This window comes from Melopsittacus undulatus, chromosome 7 (assembly GCF_012275295.1).
Source record: "Melopsittacus undulatus isolate bMelUnd1 chromosome 7, bMelUnd1.mat.Z, whole genome shotgun sequence".
NCBI classification, from domain to species: domain Eukaryota; kingdom Metazoa; phylum Chordata; class Aves; order Psittaciformes; family Psittaculidae; genus Melopsittacus; species Melopsittacus undulatus.
Window position 1 is genome coordinate 6,969,801 of NC_047533.1, and position 15,784 is coordinate 6,985,584.

Genomic DNA, 15,784 nt, shown 5'->3' on the forward strand with positions numbered 1-15,784 from the left:
CTAATCATCTCAAGGACACACTTTGGTCTGTTTATGGCAGCCTTGACACTGTCACAACCCACCCCCCCTCCCTCCAAAACAAACAGTGATCCTTCAAAGAAAACACTGTTATGGCTCTGAGCCGAAATGTAAAGGCAAAAAGTGCCGAGAGTAGATCTGAAGAGCCATCATTGTCTCTAGTACAGAAAATGTAGGAAGGAAACTCCAGATGAGGAACTGCATTGAAAAATGACTGGGGGCAAAAGTGGACATAAACCATAGAATGCTGGATATGAGTGAGGTGGTGTGCATGGAGATTAGCCAGGGAGCTGAAAAACTACTGGTCTGTGTTGAGCCAGAACACATAGATGAAAAGCAGAACTGATTAAAGGACATTTCTTCTAAGAAAGGGAAGAATTCTAAAAGTAACTTTCCAGGTCTCTGAATTAGAAGGTAACAAGGAGGAAGGACAGGAGGCAAATACTGAGGGACAAACACATGAGGTAGAAGACCCAGACAGGATCCTTTCTGCAAGAGGTATACACACAGTGGGTGCTGATGGTGGGATGAAAACAAGCACCTGGGCTATGAGTGGGACCACTGTGGTGAGCATCTACTGAACATGGAGCTTTCGCTACTAATGAGGGGCTATGTAGGCAAACACAACTTGAAGACCAAGAAGATGATTGATAAAGTTCAAGCACTTACAGAATCATAGAATGGTTTGGGTTGGAAAGGACCTTAACATCATCTAGTTCCAACCCCCTGCCATGGGGAGGAACACCTCACACTAAACCATATCACCCAAGGCTCTGTCCAACCTGGCCTTGAACACTGCCAGGGATGGAGCATTCACAACTTCCCTGGGCAACCCATTCCAGTGTCTCACCACCATCACAGTAAAGAACTTGTGAATTTAAAGGCAAATAGTGCAGAGCAGCTGAAAGTCTCAGAGAAGATCAGAAATCCTGCCATTTCATCTGCAGAAAACCATACCAGACTATGTCATTTGAAGGGACAAAAATACAGAGCCACAAAGGAAAGGATGCACAGGATAATGGAAGAAACTGGGAAAGAAAACAAATGAATAACAGTTTGGTCTTCCTGGAAGATGTGTCACTGACCTCAGTACAACAGCAAATTGGCTAGAATGTGACCTGCTTGCTAAATTCAAGTCAGCCTACATGACCTCATGTTCAACATGGAACAGTAACTGGAATTCAGAGACAGGGAAAGCCAAATTAAATAAAGCTAAAAACTGTAGTGTCAGTTATCCACTGTTTAAACAAACTATCAAAGAAACAGCAAAACCCCCATCACTTGACCTTCTAATATAAAGACTAGAAATCTCTATGAAAGATTTATTTAACTTAAAACATGGCATCGGGTTTAACGAAGAAGCATATCACATGTAATGGCTTTACTAAGAGGTCAGACTGAATAGTATTACTCTTTGCACTTAAAACTAATTACTTTTTCCCCCTCCCAATTTACACAAGGCAGAAAGCTTGGAGTGAACTGAATAAAGGAAATACTGGTGGTGCAGCCTTTTCCTTCAAGCAGAACAACTGACGCTATTGAAGCATCCCCTCAGTCTGAGGCAAGGAGTAAGCTGGTAACAGCAGTTACAGTCATTTGGAAAGGCTACCCTAAGCATTTGAGGTGGAAGGCTGGGCAAGAAAATAACAAGGCATTTTCTCAAATAAACACTCTAAAGGAAAAAGATGAAGCTTTTAATCCTGAATGGAAAAAGGCCTCTAGTTGTTGGTTTGGTAGCAACAGGGTATGACCTTTAAACAATGTTCTCACATTTTAGATTGCAAAAGCAAAGTTATAGAAAACCCCCAACAACAAAACCCCAAACACAAAACCAAAACATCCAACCTAAGCTGCAGGGACTTCAGGACTGATTCCCAGTAACTGCCAATTGGAAACCTGTTCCAGGAGCTCCCTGGGACTAATCCCCATTTATGCTCATTTGCTCTCACACAGCAGCATTTAACATTTGGCCTTCCTCCTCAGCATTTACTATTTACAGTCAAATCATAAAATGCTTTGTGTTGGAAGGGACCTTAAAGATCATCTAGTTCCAACCTCCCTGCCATAGGCAGGGACATCTTCAGCCTTCACTTGAAGCTGAAAAGCCAAGTTACTCCAATCTCCTCACACCATAAGCACTCCACACCTTCAGCAGTTTTGAGTTGGTCTTTGTTACAACTTCAGCCCGAGCTCACCCTTTTGAAAATGCCTGACCAAAACTACACACCAAATGCTCCAGGCCTTGTGTAACATCTCCGATCCATTTCCATCCCTACCAAAACCACTGCCAGATGCACCTGCCATCACAATGCTCTTTCCCAGAGCTGCCCCACAGTGGCAATCCACCAGTCCTACCATGGGAAAACACTCATGGCTTCTCCTGGTAAATTGTTTTGACTTGCAACTACCTGACTGCATTTGCACAACTGTTCTTTTTGCTTCCAACAGCTCGTATTTTGGTCCTTGTGCTCCAGTCTCTTGCACACGGGTGATGCCTACAGCCTTGGAACCAGCAGCAGTTTCAGCATGGTTGGCCTCCTTGGCCAAGATCACTAATTCAAACACCACTATCCAAAAAAACCCTGTTTGATGCAGGTACTTCGGTTACCTCCTCTTTCACTTTCTACACCGCCTCAGGCCATTCATGGCCTGCTGCTGCCATCATCTTCCTCCCTTTGTATTCTCCCACTAACTGCATCTTCTTGCCTAAACTGTATTTTGCACATCCTTTACCAGACAGAAAACCTAATCACATTCCCACAACTCAACAAAAGCAGCTGTAAAAGATAGGTTAGACTGGCATTAACAGCCTTTGTTCATTATGGCAAACTTTTCCATTTAGTCACTTACTCCAAGCCTTAATTCATCTTTTCAGACCATAATGCAGACGCCTGTACCCATCAGTCATTATCATGGCCTGAATGTCATCAGTAGAAGCAAGAACCAGGACTACTCTTTCCTTGTCAGACTACAATACATACCAAGCACAAACATAAAAATACTGAGCATGTCCCACCACCGTGGCAGTGCCCTATCACACCATCAGTGCAGTATTTCAGGCTCCAAACCTCAGTTTGTGCCTGGGCAAGCACAGATGACAACCTAAAAATACGCAGTTGAAGGACAGCAACCTTTTGAACTGAGCCAGAGATGTGCATACATATATAATAAATACTGGTACCTCCAGTTCTAGTTCATCAATTTATTGATTCACTGGATACAAAGCTTACTTACATAAGCCATGTCCAGCTGATGCAACAGAAGGAAAAAAACAAACCCTCTTGGTTGCAAATGAGACCGACAGTGATTATTTGCAGGCAGATGTTACATGTTTGGTTTCATACGTTAAAGAAGCATCTTCAGCCTGACAAAGCAGCATCTTACAACATGAATTACCAATGAAATATGAAATCCTACTTCAAGTGCAGGAGACCACATTTGGGATTTTGCAAGTTTTTGGCTATAAAGCTGTTGGAAGAGTCTTTTGCTGGGATAATTTGCAGCTTTAGGGCTGTTTTCTGGTTTCTTTCATGGAAAGTACAGGAATGGGTTTACCAACAATAAAATTGTAATGGATGGCATTTGGGGCTCTAAGTGTTCAAGGCAAAAACCTTCTACTCTTCCATGGAGACAAAATCCCACTTTATACAGTGCCCCTCAGGTACAGTTGCACAAGCTTCAGTCTGTCATGATTTGTGGCCTTCTCATATTTTCCTAGACACTGAGGCTGCTCCGTAGACCTGTGGGAATGGGGGACAGTAAGTTTTCATAAATCCCATGAAAACAGCTCACTAACCTTAGTTAGTACTAGTTCAGACTAATAATGAACAAGAGACCACTGAGGGGGTTTATGTCCAGGTTCACTTTCTCCCATCCTGGATTTCCTTTCTGCAGCAGCTAAGCTTTTGTCTCGCTTTTCTAAGCTGTGTAGGGATGAAAGACATCTTATTCAGGAGCACAGGAAAAGGTCAAACCAGCATCCAGCTAACATCTAACTTCTGCCTGTGCTCAAAGAAACAAACTCCTTCAAACACAGCAAACACGATTACATCCTGCTGCATGCTTCCATCATCACCAAAGCAAATAAAACAATGGACACTTCTCATGTTGGACTTCGGCAAAAGACATTTATTATTATTATTATTATTGTTGTGTTGCTGTTGTACCTCCTCTGCTCTGCCCACAGTGGTGGCATAAACGCTGTTACCATATTGTAGCTGATGATGCCGGTGTAACAAATCAAAATCCATCTTAACTTCAAACTCCATTAGAAACACAGGAAAAAAGATCAACATTTACGAAATGTAAAGGGAAAAATGGTATGGAAAGAATTATTTTTTTTGCTTTTATTTTTTTCAAGCTTCCAAGACAGTTATTACAAACAACAGAGAGCAAAGTAAAGCTAGAAATGAAATACTTGACAGCATCGGTTTAAAAATTACAGCTAAGAAACCTAATAAAAGTTGAATAAAACAGTTACTAGAAATAAAAATTTTTACACATGATATTTGTCTGGGATTTTTATTTCTTTAAAATAATTCATACAAATGGTTACAGTCACAAACATGATTTTAACCAAAAAAATATTGCTAGCCTACCACATTACCAGGAAGGAATCAATGTAGGCAATGAAATGCTGCTACTTTTCAGTAGTCTAGTGCCTTTTTCGCATCCCACCAATAATATATACCTTAACTGGTGACAAAAAGCACAATGCTCATTTATACAAAACCTTTTGTTTTCCTCAAAATCTCTTTTGCAAGGTTTTCTTCATTTGGAAATAAGGGAATTCATGCCAAAATGAGGAGAAAACTGTTTTCTTTTTGTTTACTAAATCATTCTAAAAAATAAGACAAGCAGGTAGAAAAAACAATGCACTGTGTGGCGTAGAAAGAAAAATGGGAAAAATTCATTGTCCTGAGAAGTTTGCCGACTGCCTCATTTTGGGGCATGTTTGAAAATATAAAAGAAAGGATTTTTAATCTCAAAATTGGTTTGTTGAATGCCTCCCTTATGTTTTTCCTTGTTGACAGCTAAGCAAACAAACCCTTTTTAATGTTCTAAAAACTGTACACAGACAAGTACATTCATGGTATAATTAACTACTAACTTCTCTTGCTTAACAAAGAACCCATAGGACACAGAAACAGTGAATCAGTCCACTGGACAGGGACAAACTACAATTTATACGGAGGAAAAAATGTTTCCAAATCTTCTTTTTTGTCTCCCACCTTTTCCTTTTATACTGTATATTGGACCAGTTTCTAAACCAATAATCGTCTCCTCCTGTAAGTTCATGGTTTTGCCTTTAATCAAAATCCAGGGTTTTGTTTTTGTTTTCCACACGCTGAAGTTGAAATCTCTGATGTTGGGAATGCTGTTTTCGTAGGCTACAATTGGTCGCTTGGGTGGTCTCTATCAGCTTCTGGTTTGACAGTTTGGCCAGGGGAAGGAGCATGGGGCGGGTGGGCTACAGCAGGGAGGCCGTGTGATAAAGACATAGGGTTGGGGACTATTCCTTCTACTGCTGCAGGTATGCCAGTTGAAGCCACGCTTACAACACCTGGGGGATACCTGCTGAGAGAAGAAAAGGAGAACATACATGAAACCCAAGAGATAACTGACTGGAAAGCCCACCTTGACTCCTTCTACAGCTAGAGATGCTTCTTTTGTTTTCAGACCAACGAGAAAGACAGTTGGTTAAGCTCCAGATCAGACAGCATACACAGATGCTGATGAATAAAGCAAAAGATACTATATGTTACCCGAAAGAGAAATAAATGTTTCCTTCATAAACTTTCCTTCAGACTTCAAACTTAATCGCACAAGTGACAACGTAACAAAGGAAACAACCTGGAAGTACTGCTCCACTCAAAACATACTGCAACAGGAAGTAATTCATGCTGGGTCAATGCAGTACCTATCTCTTCTCTATAACTTCTCTTCAGGTTGACCTGCAGGTCCATTCTCTTGTAGAAATTATACAATTTCATTATTGTGGTTCAAAAATATTATTTCTTTAAACCAATCTTGCAGCTGTAGCACTCTGATGGCTCCCCAAAAGAGCAATGATACCCACACAATTCAAGCCTACTGCATCCAAATAACGAAAGTTACTCAGCATCAGACTTGCCACTGTACTTGTCTGAAAGACAATCAGTTCTAGTTATAAAGAGGACAAGTGCTTTAAGTAGACTGCAAGGGAGAGAGAGATGCCAACACAAAAACTACTGATGGTTTTAAAGATTTCTTACTTACACCTGGAAGAACGCTGAGGCCTAAGTAATGAATTCAAGAATAAAACCCACCCTCTGATTCAGCTCGATTTTATGATGGGTCTGATATTATTAGGCTAAAATAAACTTTGCAAATCTGTTTCTATCCTGAAGTTCAAATGTAATTGATGAACTCTGATATTTAACAGTGATGTTTATAACAACAACTACCCATGAATACTTTTAGTAAGAATATGTTTTCTCTTTAGTCAAATACTTCAATATCCATTTGTGAGTTACCTCATGCTTGGCCACTCAACACTGGCCCTTTGCCTCCCCTTCCCTATCATAAAGCTACACACTCATCTTTTGTTCTCTCCTGTTCTATTCTGCTCACCCAAGCATTCTAACAAGTATTATCCATTTAGAAGCCTAAACACACAAACCTACCACTTACTCACTGTGGCATCTGCTGCCTTAGGGTTTACATAGGACTAAATGGTAGAGAAGGCACTTGTAGACTTATCAAGCTTTTTAAAACACCACATTCTTCTGCTGTGGATTTCCACCTCATCACAGTTGAACACTGAGTGCACCAGGGAATTTCACTCCATTTCAGTAGCATCTTTTCTAAAGTAATGAATGTTTGTGCTGCTCATCCAAAGTTCCCTCCAACTGACAGAAAAACAGAACTTATGCAAAACTCAGAGAAAAAATGCCAGATGAAAGCACATTTACTTGCTGTTTTTTTCTTCCACCACAGAAACATCATGGCTATCCACCACTGCACAGGGATGAAGAATACATCAGACACTAGCCTGAACATCCTGGGAAAGACTCCTACAGATCATAACACTGACTGTATCCTGGGATGGATAACCAGTATGTGGAAAATCACACCACCTGTAGGCCAGATAACTTTGTTCCCAACTGTGTACAAGTTTCCAGGGCTTCCTATGCTAATTCCTCCTCCAGAGAGGGTCCTTAGAATTAATTTGCAGTTGCCAATGGAATTAGCTGCTTGTTTCAGTACCTCAATTTGAATCTTATTAATCAAATTTGCCTCAATTCCTATGAAAACTGTCAGACTGGGTATTATTTTATTTATTCATATTTAAGTTTGAAACAGCTTATCTGTAACTCTAGGTACTCCGCAAAAAACCACAAGACGACATGGCAAAAACTTCCATGTAAAAGCCCAACACAGCAACTGCTCCCAACACAGAATCTCTGCTATCTAACAACATACTCCCTGAGCATCAGCACACCAGAGCTCGGAGGAATCAAGGAGAGAGCAAGTTTTGCAACTGCCTTCAGAAAGAAGTCAGAACCTTCCCTCATGAAAATGGACGGTGCTCAATCAGGAGCATTAACAGTTACCTTATAAGCACATTAACCAGTTCAAACTACACATCTATAATTCTCCTTTGACTCCAAATATTCTTCCTGTATATAAAACTGTTCCCCTTGGACATCAAGTTATAATAACTTGGATTCTATTTGCCAGCATCTCTCTTCAGACACAGGCTTCCTAGGGACTTTCAGTAACACTGAAAAGCCCTACAATCATTTTCCTTGTCTTAAAGCTACACAGTGGCAGCAGCCAAATTACAGATAACACACCCCTGCAGACACTGTATTTTGCTTGACAACTCTTAATCCTATTTGCCATTCTCATTTCACAATTTTTGTCCCCTTTTAATTTAATCAGTTTTGTTTAAATCTTATCTCTGAAAGGAAGAAGTACAAACTCAGCAGCCTCTACATGTGGACACTTCTGTCCTACAGAGCCTTCCTTTAAGTTGCTATTTATTGCTTTTACCTCAACATGAAATAACTCCCAAATTACCAACATCTGACTATTCTCATCCAAGCATCTCTCCAGTACATAGACATTCTCATCTTCTACCTGTTAGAAGGCAGAAAGATATGTCAACATGTCTCTAAATTGCACAATCACTGTACGCTGGCTGTCAAATTTCACTTTGCCTATAACCTGCACACTCTGTGACATAAGAAATAGCAGGGGGCTATTTACCAGGCAGCTCAGTAACAAATACACAGTAAAAACACAAAACCAGGGTGTACTATGTTGCTCCACTGAGACTACTACAAATAGCTCCTTCTCAGGAATATCATTAATCTTTACTCATGGGATAGGTCCCATTCGCTTGACCTTTTGTGCTGATAGGGCGTCTTGCATTTCACACAGTAAATGCTTTTGTTTTCCACAGAATACAATGATATTCTGATGATCCAGATTATATTCTGCTGATGAATGCTCAATGTTCTTTGCTTGTGACAATATCTGATAATTTAAGTGTCCTGTCCTACATCAAAATACAAGTGAATGATACATCTAGAATAAAATACCCTCATTAGTTTAAGTTCACCGAAAGAGTTATTTGCATTTTTTAACATATAAATTATTATCCCAGGTCTTATCTTCTAATGCAATTACACGACTATGATACAGTTATTACCACATCTGAAACACCATACTGCCTGTGAGAGACTCCAGAGCTCAGTTAGCTGAATATAATCTGAGACTGCAAACAAAAGACAGAAAAATATGCTTTGAACCATCAACTCAAATTTTGTATTTAATCCAGGCAGGAATTAACCATCAGCAATTGCTACAGAAGCCATTTTCTTCACAGCCTAAGCTTCAAGTTTGCATATTTTATACTACATGAAAAAATAAATGCTTTCACCCATACTTAAACACTATTCTACCACCCCTCCAAAAACCAGCTTTTATTATTTGTTGTATGACTACTTTGTACAAATGCCAAAAAATTAGTTTTATGTTGCATTTAAAACAACTATGAAATCAGAATTTATGATTAATTTTCTCTATTGAAAAAACTGACTGAAACAATGCCTAAAAAGGGGCATTTCATTCTGTGTTTATCCTGCTTAAATTAAATACATATGGTCTTTACCGTGTAAATTGTTAACCATTCCTAAGTTAAAATCCATTTCTAGCTGTGAAGCTTGCTTCTGCTGGACTTGTAACCCCCCAAAAAATGAGAACAAACAACTGCATTTGGGCACTCAACTCTGCCAACAACTGCCACAACAGGGTTGGTGTTATTGCCCTCAGTTCAGCAATACCTGCCTTTAAATCTCAATTGTATTCACCAATACCTATGTACTCCAAAGTGAAGTCAATGAAACCACATGCTGTGTGGAGAAGAACACATGTGCCTGTAGCTTTCATTTAAGTAAGTAAGAACATCCTTCTTCAGGTATTTAGGGCTTCTGGCACTTTCTCCACAAATAAACATCCTGCCGTGATGTGAGATACACACATGTTGACTAAATCAGTTATTCTTTCCCTTTGGTGCACTTCTGGCTACCGATAAGGAGATTATGGCAGGGGATGGGCTCCCCCCCATCATCTCTCCATCGCTTCCAGATGAGACTGTCAGAAGTCACTGGGACACAAGAGCTTTGCTTCACTTCTCAGCAGTGCACTGCTGGGTTCTCAAATGGGGTCACACAAAACCCCCCTCCTGTACCTATTAAAGGTACGCAGTAGCTCTCCTAAAGAAGGACAAAGAGAGATGTATGAAGAAGGACGGTGGAAAGATTAGGACAAAGAGGTATAAAAAAAAATCAAAGGGCTGCACTGTCCCTTCCCTCAGGGCACCGAAGGAAGCAGCTGTTTGTAGCTTTTTCAGCTACTTTCATCCTACTTATGAGTAAATACCATAGTGAAAGATAAAAATTGCAGATATTTTTCACAAATAAAAACTGCATGAAGCTGGCTACTAGGAAAAATCTGCTGCTGGAACAGCTGCTAGGGAGAAAAGGTCAGAAAAGACTCTCAAGCAAACAAAGTAACTAAGGAACACACATATTAGATGTAAAATATTGCCCTTTTCTATTAATTATTAAGAGCTGCTTTCACAGTTGATTGAGAATACGCAGACTGAGCCCCTGAAATGCTTTTGCTTAAAAATTAAACATGTAACTTAGAAAGCACTGTTTTAAACATCTTTTCATAATCACCACAGGCTATTGCACTTTATTCACTAATGAGTCAGTTGTTCTCTCTTTGTGTCTGGAGCCAACAAAACCACGTAACAATAGTTTATTATTGAAAGCCTTTTTGTAACCTCCTGCTGCATCACTACCTTCTGCAAAAGGAACATAAACTTCCACTGCAATCACTGGAAATGACCAGAACGGTTTTAAGTGAATATACAAAAAAATTGTGTATTTTTCAGCTATTACTCACCACACAAAATAAAAATAAGAAAAGGAAACGTAGTTGTGCACTGCTTGACTTCAACCACCAAAATGAGATCACTCTCCTGAATGCAACAGTTACGAAAACAATACAGCTGGGGCCTAATCCAAAACCATTTCCTTTATTAACAGGAAGCTCTTTTATTTATTCTTCAAAACCTACCTCTGAATTAAGGAGGTTATTTCTTTTACACCTGCAGCCTGCTTACCTGTATGCAGCACCATTAAGCTCTGGATGAACAACTCCGGGATCCATGCTGGCCCAATGTGTAGCTGCAGTCAAGTGATCTTTGTTAACACAGTTTTTCAGACTGTCTGGAATACGACCTAGGATGAAGCGAGGGAGAGAAAATAAAACCCCATTAAATTGTATGCCTTATGCTCCGAATGTGCCTATGTTAAAATATTTATAAACATTTACATATTTAAATCAACACATAAAATTGTACTAAGAGCTCATTTTTGATCCTCACTGTTCCCCTTTGTTTGGGACTTAGTTAATAATGGTTAAAATGCTCTGTGTGATTTTTATTTTTCCTTTTCTCCTTGTCTTTTTGTATACAGGGTCTCAATAAAACCATAATCAAAGATTCATGTTTTCAAAGATAAAACCTGAATATAGAGCATGACAGCCATTAAAATTTAGTAACGTACCTTCCTGCTCTGTCTTTAACTTCACTTTCCTCCTTTTCTCTCAGTATGTAACAGCGATAAAAACACTTACTGAGGCACTGAATAGGCTGTCCAAAGAAATGGTAAATGCTCCATCCCTGGCAGTGTTCAAGGCCAGGCTGGACAGAGCCTTGGGTGACATGGTCTAGGGCGATGTGTCACGGCCCATGGCAGGGGGTTTGAACTGAATTATCTTAAGGTCCTTTCCAGCTCAAACTATTCTATGATTCTGTGATTCTATGATTGAAGAATGTAGGATTCTGAATGGTATTTTGCCTTAAACCTAATACAACTGACTTTTTTCTTGTACTCCCGATGCTCCCCTTCTTTATTTCAATTGCTCTTCACATGTATTTATTATAATGTATTAATACTCAACCACCCATTTCATTCCTGCAAAAAAACAGAGCTACACTAGACAATTCTCCGTTTCTTCAAAACTTTTGCTTAATCTCTGAAGTATAAATGAAGTGTTAAGACACTGGAAAATCTGTTGTCCTGATTCAGCACCATACTGGACAAGGCTCTGTAGAGCTATCCTCAGCCCTAAAAAAATTGAGTAGGTATGACACACGTTTTCTTCATGGCAACAGGAGTATTTCCACCTCTTTCAATGGGAGATGAATTGAGGGTTGTGTTTCTTCTGACATCTGTTTTAAAGTATCTTTTAAAGTTTAATCTTATTGCACAGATGTAGAAATAAGTTCTCTCCCTGCTTCTGTTGGCAACAGTACTCCAGAAATGCTTGCAGAAACTAACCATGCCCCATCCTTAAGGAATTCAGGCTTTTTGTCTTCAACTTCCTACTGGAAATTTGATTGAGAACCTTGCTACTCTTTGCCTGCTCTTTCTATCCATCAGCCTGCCCATAATGGGGCTCTAAAAAAGCCTGTTCACAAAATTGCTTTTTGTCTAGTGGATACTATCAAATACTTGTTACTCCATGACTTATGCTTATGCCACTCAAACTTCCCACTTCTCCTATTCATAAGCCAAAACGGCTTTTTAGCTCAGCATCAGGGAAGATGAGGTACATGCCTCGTTATAGGTGAATTCCTACCATTATCCTGATTAGAAATCTTCTTCTAAATGTAGCTGCAATACACATCCAGCTAACCTGCCAAAATCATCCATAAATTTAAATACTATCTTTCTTTTGCTGCTGTTTACCCAAGTATTCTTAAACTCCATGCATGTCTTCTACCTTGCCCCTCTTTTATTCTTCATTTTGCTTACTTCTGTAGGCACATTTTACTAGTCTCCTCCTAGTAAGTCTTCTCTCTTGCCATGCTTGTTTTCCCATTTTTTCCATTACTGTATTCAGTGGTTCTCCTTATTTAATACTTTGAATGTCTTCACATTCAAAAATGTATTTAAAGATATTTAATCTCTGCTTATTATTTTTATTTTATACATCAGAGTATCATTGAGGTTTTGGTAACAGCAGAATATCTTAATATAACACCTAATATCTGTATCATCAGATGGTAGCCACAGCCTGCTTTCCTTCACTATACACCTTTTTCCAATTAGTTTCTCCCTCTACACTCTCTCTTCTGTCCTCCCTATGGTTTTCACATGTCCAGCTTCATCCCATATTTCCTGTATCTTTCCTACATTTGTTTCACTGTAATTCAATGTCATTCTCACCTCTCTAATGTTGGTCTCAGTTTGATCTTATTACAAACCATGTGCAAACACTGAAGTGCTGACAGCTTCAATACAAATCAGTGATACAGATTGCTGATAGCACAATCCCATGCTTAAGGAAAATATATGTCTGCCTTTCTAGTCACACATGTTTGGGCTATTGCACAGTATTTCACATAAAACTAGCTCCATATAGCTGACTCTTACTCAGTTTTCAGACCTTACCCTATTAATGCTTATTTGCACATCAATCATCACCCAAGTATGTATCGTATGCTGGTTTGTGCAATCTTTCCCAGAGCTATTGTGCCACTGGTGATAGTTACACAACAATTTAATGAATGCATGACTAGAGTACTTCTGAAGTATAAGTGCAAGGACCAGTTCCAGCAAAGGGATGGTTGGGCTCTTTAGGTTACCTCTAAACCAGCGACAAAAAGTCCTGTAAAGGGCAATTCAGATCTGGAGTTTAAGAGGTGCCTTTAATTACCATCCAGAGGGGAATTATAGAATGGTTAGGGTTGGAAAAGTCTTCTTTCTGCACAGGCTATATATAAAACAAAATTGCCCAGCCTCTTTAGGCACAAGGAAAGGCTACTGCTAGTGCTTTTTGTATAGCAGAGCAATGTGTTGGCACCGAACTACTCTCAAGGTGACACAGACGGCCCTTCATGTCTGCAGAGCATTCAGTGTATATTGCCAAGGGGGAAACAGCAAAGTCCTACTAAAGAGAGAACATTAGTGCTTAATGAATCATTTTCCAGTATGAAAATCCTTCCTTTTATTTTAGGCTACAAGGGATTCAAACCAATGCCAAATGGCTCACTCTTCTCATTTTATTTATTAGCAGTGCATATTCAAGACATAACTGTTTTCTCTTATGTGAACAGTTTACAATTACATGGTAGTTATATAACAAAGAGACTCTGCCCTTTAAAATGCCAGATGTCTTTAGCAATGCTTTAAAGAGAAGAACATCTAAAACAGAGTACCCTCCCAACGAAACACTGAAAACTTTTCTTTGGCATAGAGAATGTGTTGTTGAGATATAAGCATTAGTAGAAACAGCATGAACCTCTAGATGCTTTATCTCTGAACATTACAGCCTTAAAAACACTGAAATTCCAGACTGCCCTCCAAGACAAATTTGGATGAACTTTGGAAAAATACAAAGAAGCCAAAGAGAAAAGAATAAAGGAAACATAACAAGTCTAAGAGGGCATATAGGAAAACCTGTGAAATATACCAGCAATGCCTGGATGACTTGTGGTCAAACCCATCAATAGCTAATATTTACATATAACAAAAAACAACCCCAAAAGTGGATTTTTCACATATAAGTACATTTCTGTTACATGGCAAAAGCACTTATTTTACAGTGCCTGCCTTCTCTTTGCAACTGCAATGAACCTCCAAAATAATCTGTTCCAGTTCTGAGAACAGACTTGGTATACTTGCTCATTTTTACATTCCAAACACTGTAAGTGGTAAAAAACCCCTAAGGCTGGCTCATTTCAGTACCCTTCAAGAATGAGAAAGTTTGTTAAAAATAAACACACACTGAAGGAGCCAGTAAAGTGAGTTAGTACCTGTGATCGCTCTTCGGATCTCCCGTGCTGCTTCCTCCCGCATCTCAATTGAGGCTTGTTCACTATACCAGGCTGCATGTGGGGTACAGATCAGGTTTGGTGCATCCTTCAAGGGGCCCTGACTAAAGCTAAATGAAGATTTAAAACAAGATCAAATGACAAAAAATAAAATTGGGGGATAAGAGGAACAATCCAGATGGATTTGTACATAGACAGATTAATTTCTACAACAGAAAACTGCATTTCTATTCCTTGTTGGGTTTGGTTTTAAGTCAGTTAATTTAATACACTAATCATGTCATAAATAAGCAACAATCGCCTCTCATAGACTCAAAGGGTATAACCTAAGTACAGCAGCAACATTAGCTTCTGTCCAATGCACCTTACTGCTTACTGTTATCTACACCCACTGCCACTCCAGTTCTTATACAGAAATGCATGAAGCAAGACCCCAAATCAATTCAGGATGCCACTCCATTTGTCCATTTCATCACAGTTGCTCTGTTCTCCCAAGATCCACTTAGATAGTTACTTTCAAGTATTTTTTCTTTCCTGTTCCTTTATAGAAGCTCCACAGAAAGAAGGAAATTCACTTTACAGATTGGTTTTCAGGGAAAGTAATGAATCTGTGTAAAAGTGCCATTACAGATACACAGTAAGGAAACTGAAAATAATGGAAACTTGCTCCTCCTATTTATTTCCAGTTTTAATAATCTTTACAGTCAACTGTAACAACAGAAGAACAAATATTTTAAGACAAAAGCGTGCTTCCAGAGTTGGTCATGATTCATAAAATGATAGATTTCATCTGTAGTTCAATAAACATCAGAGTATCTGGCAAAACTCTTGAATACAGAGTTGCATGCTGCGATCAGATAGACATGCAGCACTGAAGCCAAAGGAAATTGTGGCTGTAATCCTGCAACTGAATCTCTGCAGATGGCATATCCATGCAGTAAATGGGGCTTCCTATAGCTGCAACGTTCTGCTTGTGCAGATCTGAGATCTGAATTAGTAAGAATGTACGTAGCTGAAAGTCCCTTGAGCTGTTAGACTATGGCTTTGCACAGCACTACTGCATTGTAATAACTACATTCTGAAGTAAATGAATGCAGGGTATGCATAAATAAAATTAAATATTTGTGATGTGGCATTGTGTCTCAGTAGATATCAAAATTCTACCTAAAAGGATGCTATTCTGTTCCCCTAACAAAAGAGACTGTCCTCTCTTCATTCCTCATAACCTGCCCTCCAGTCCTGAATCTGTTCCTCTTCAAAAAACTTCTGTGGATTGTTCCAGTTAAAATTAACATTTCTCCCTGCCCAGACTGAACAACTACAAAAGGCTTGTTGCATGCAAGCACCAAGCTACAGGAGTCTCGT

The 15,784-nt window shown here is 39.3% G+C and overlaps 1 protein-coding gene across 7 annotated transcripts in view; it reads right to left on the bottom strand.

Moving 5' to 3' along the window:
* Positions 1–4,127: 4,127 nt before the first annotated feature.
* The window catches only part of CTBP1 (C-terminal binding protein 1), a 247,272-nt gene continuing 235,615 nt past the window's right edge, over positions 4,128–15,784 (bottom strand). For 5 of the 7 annotated variants that reach the window (XM_031048399.2, XM_031048400.2, XM_031048403.2 and 2 more), the window contains 3 exons: positions 14,402–14,529; positions 10,700–10,817; positions 4,128–5,595 (listed from right to left, as the gene is read on the bottom strand). In XM_031048399.2, coding sequence (XP_030904259.1) covers positions 5,409–5,595; positions 10,700–10,817; positions 14,402–14,529 — 433 coding nt within the window. In that variant the 3' untranslated portion in view covers positions 4,128–5,408. The remainder of the gene's footprint in view (positions 5,596–10,699; positions 10,818–14,401; positions 14,530–15,784) is intronic. The other 2 variants (XM_031048401.2, XM_005148545.4) reach the window with 1 other exon arrangement.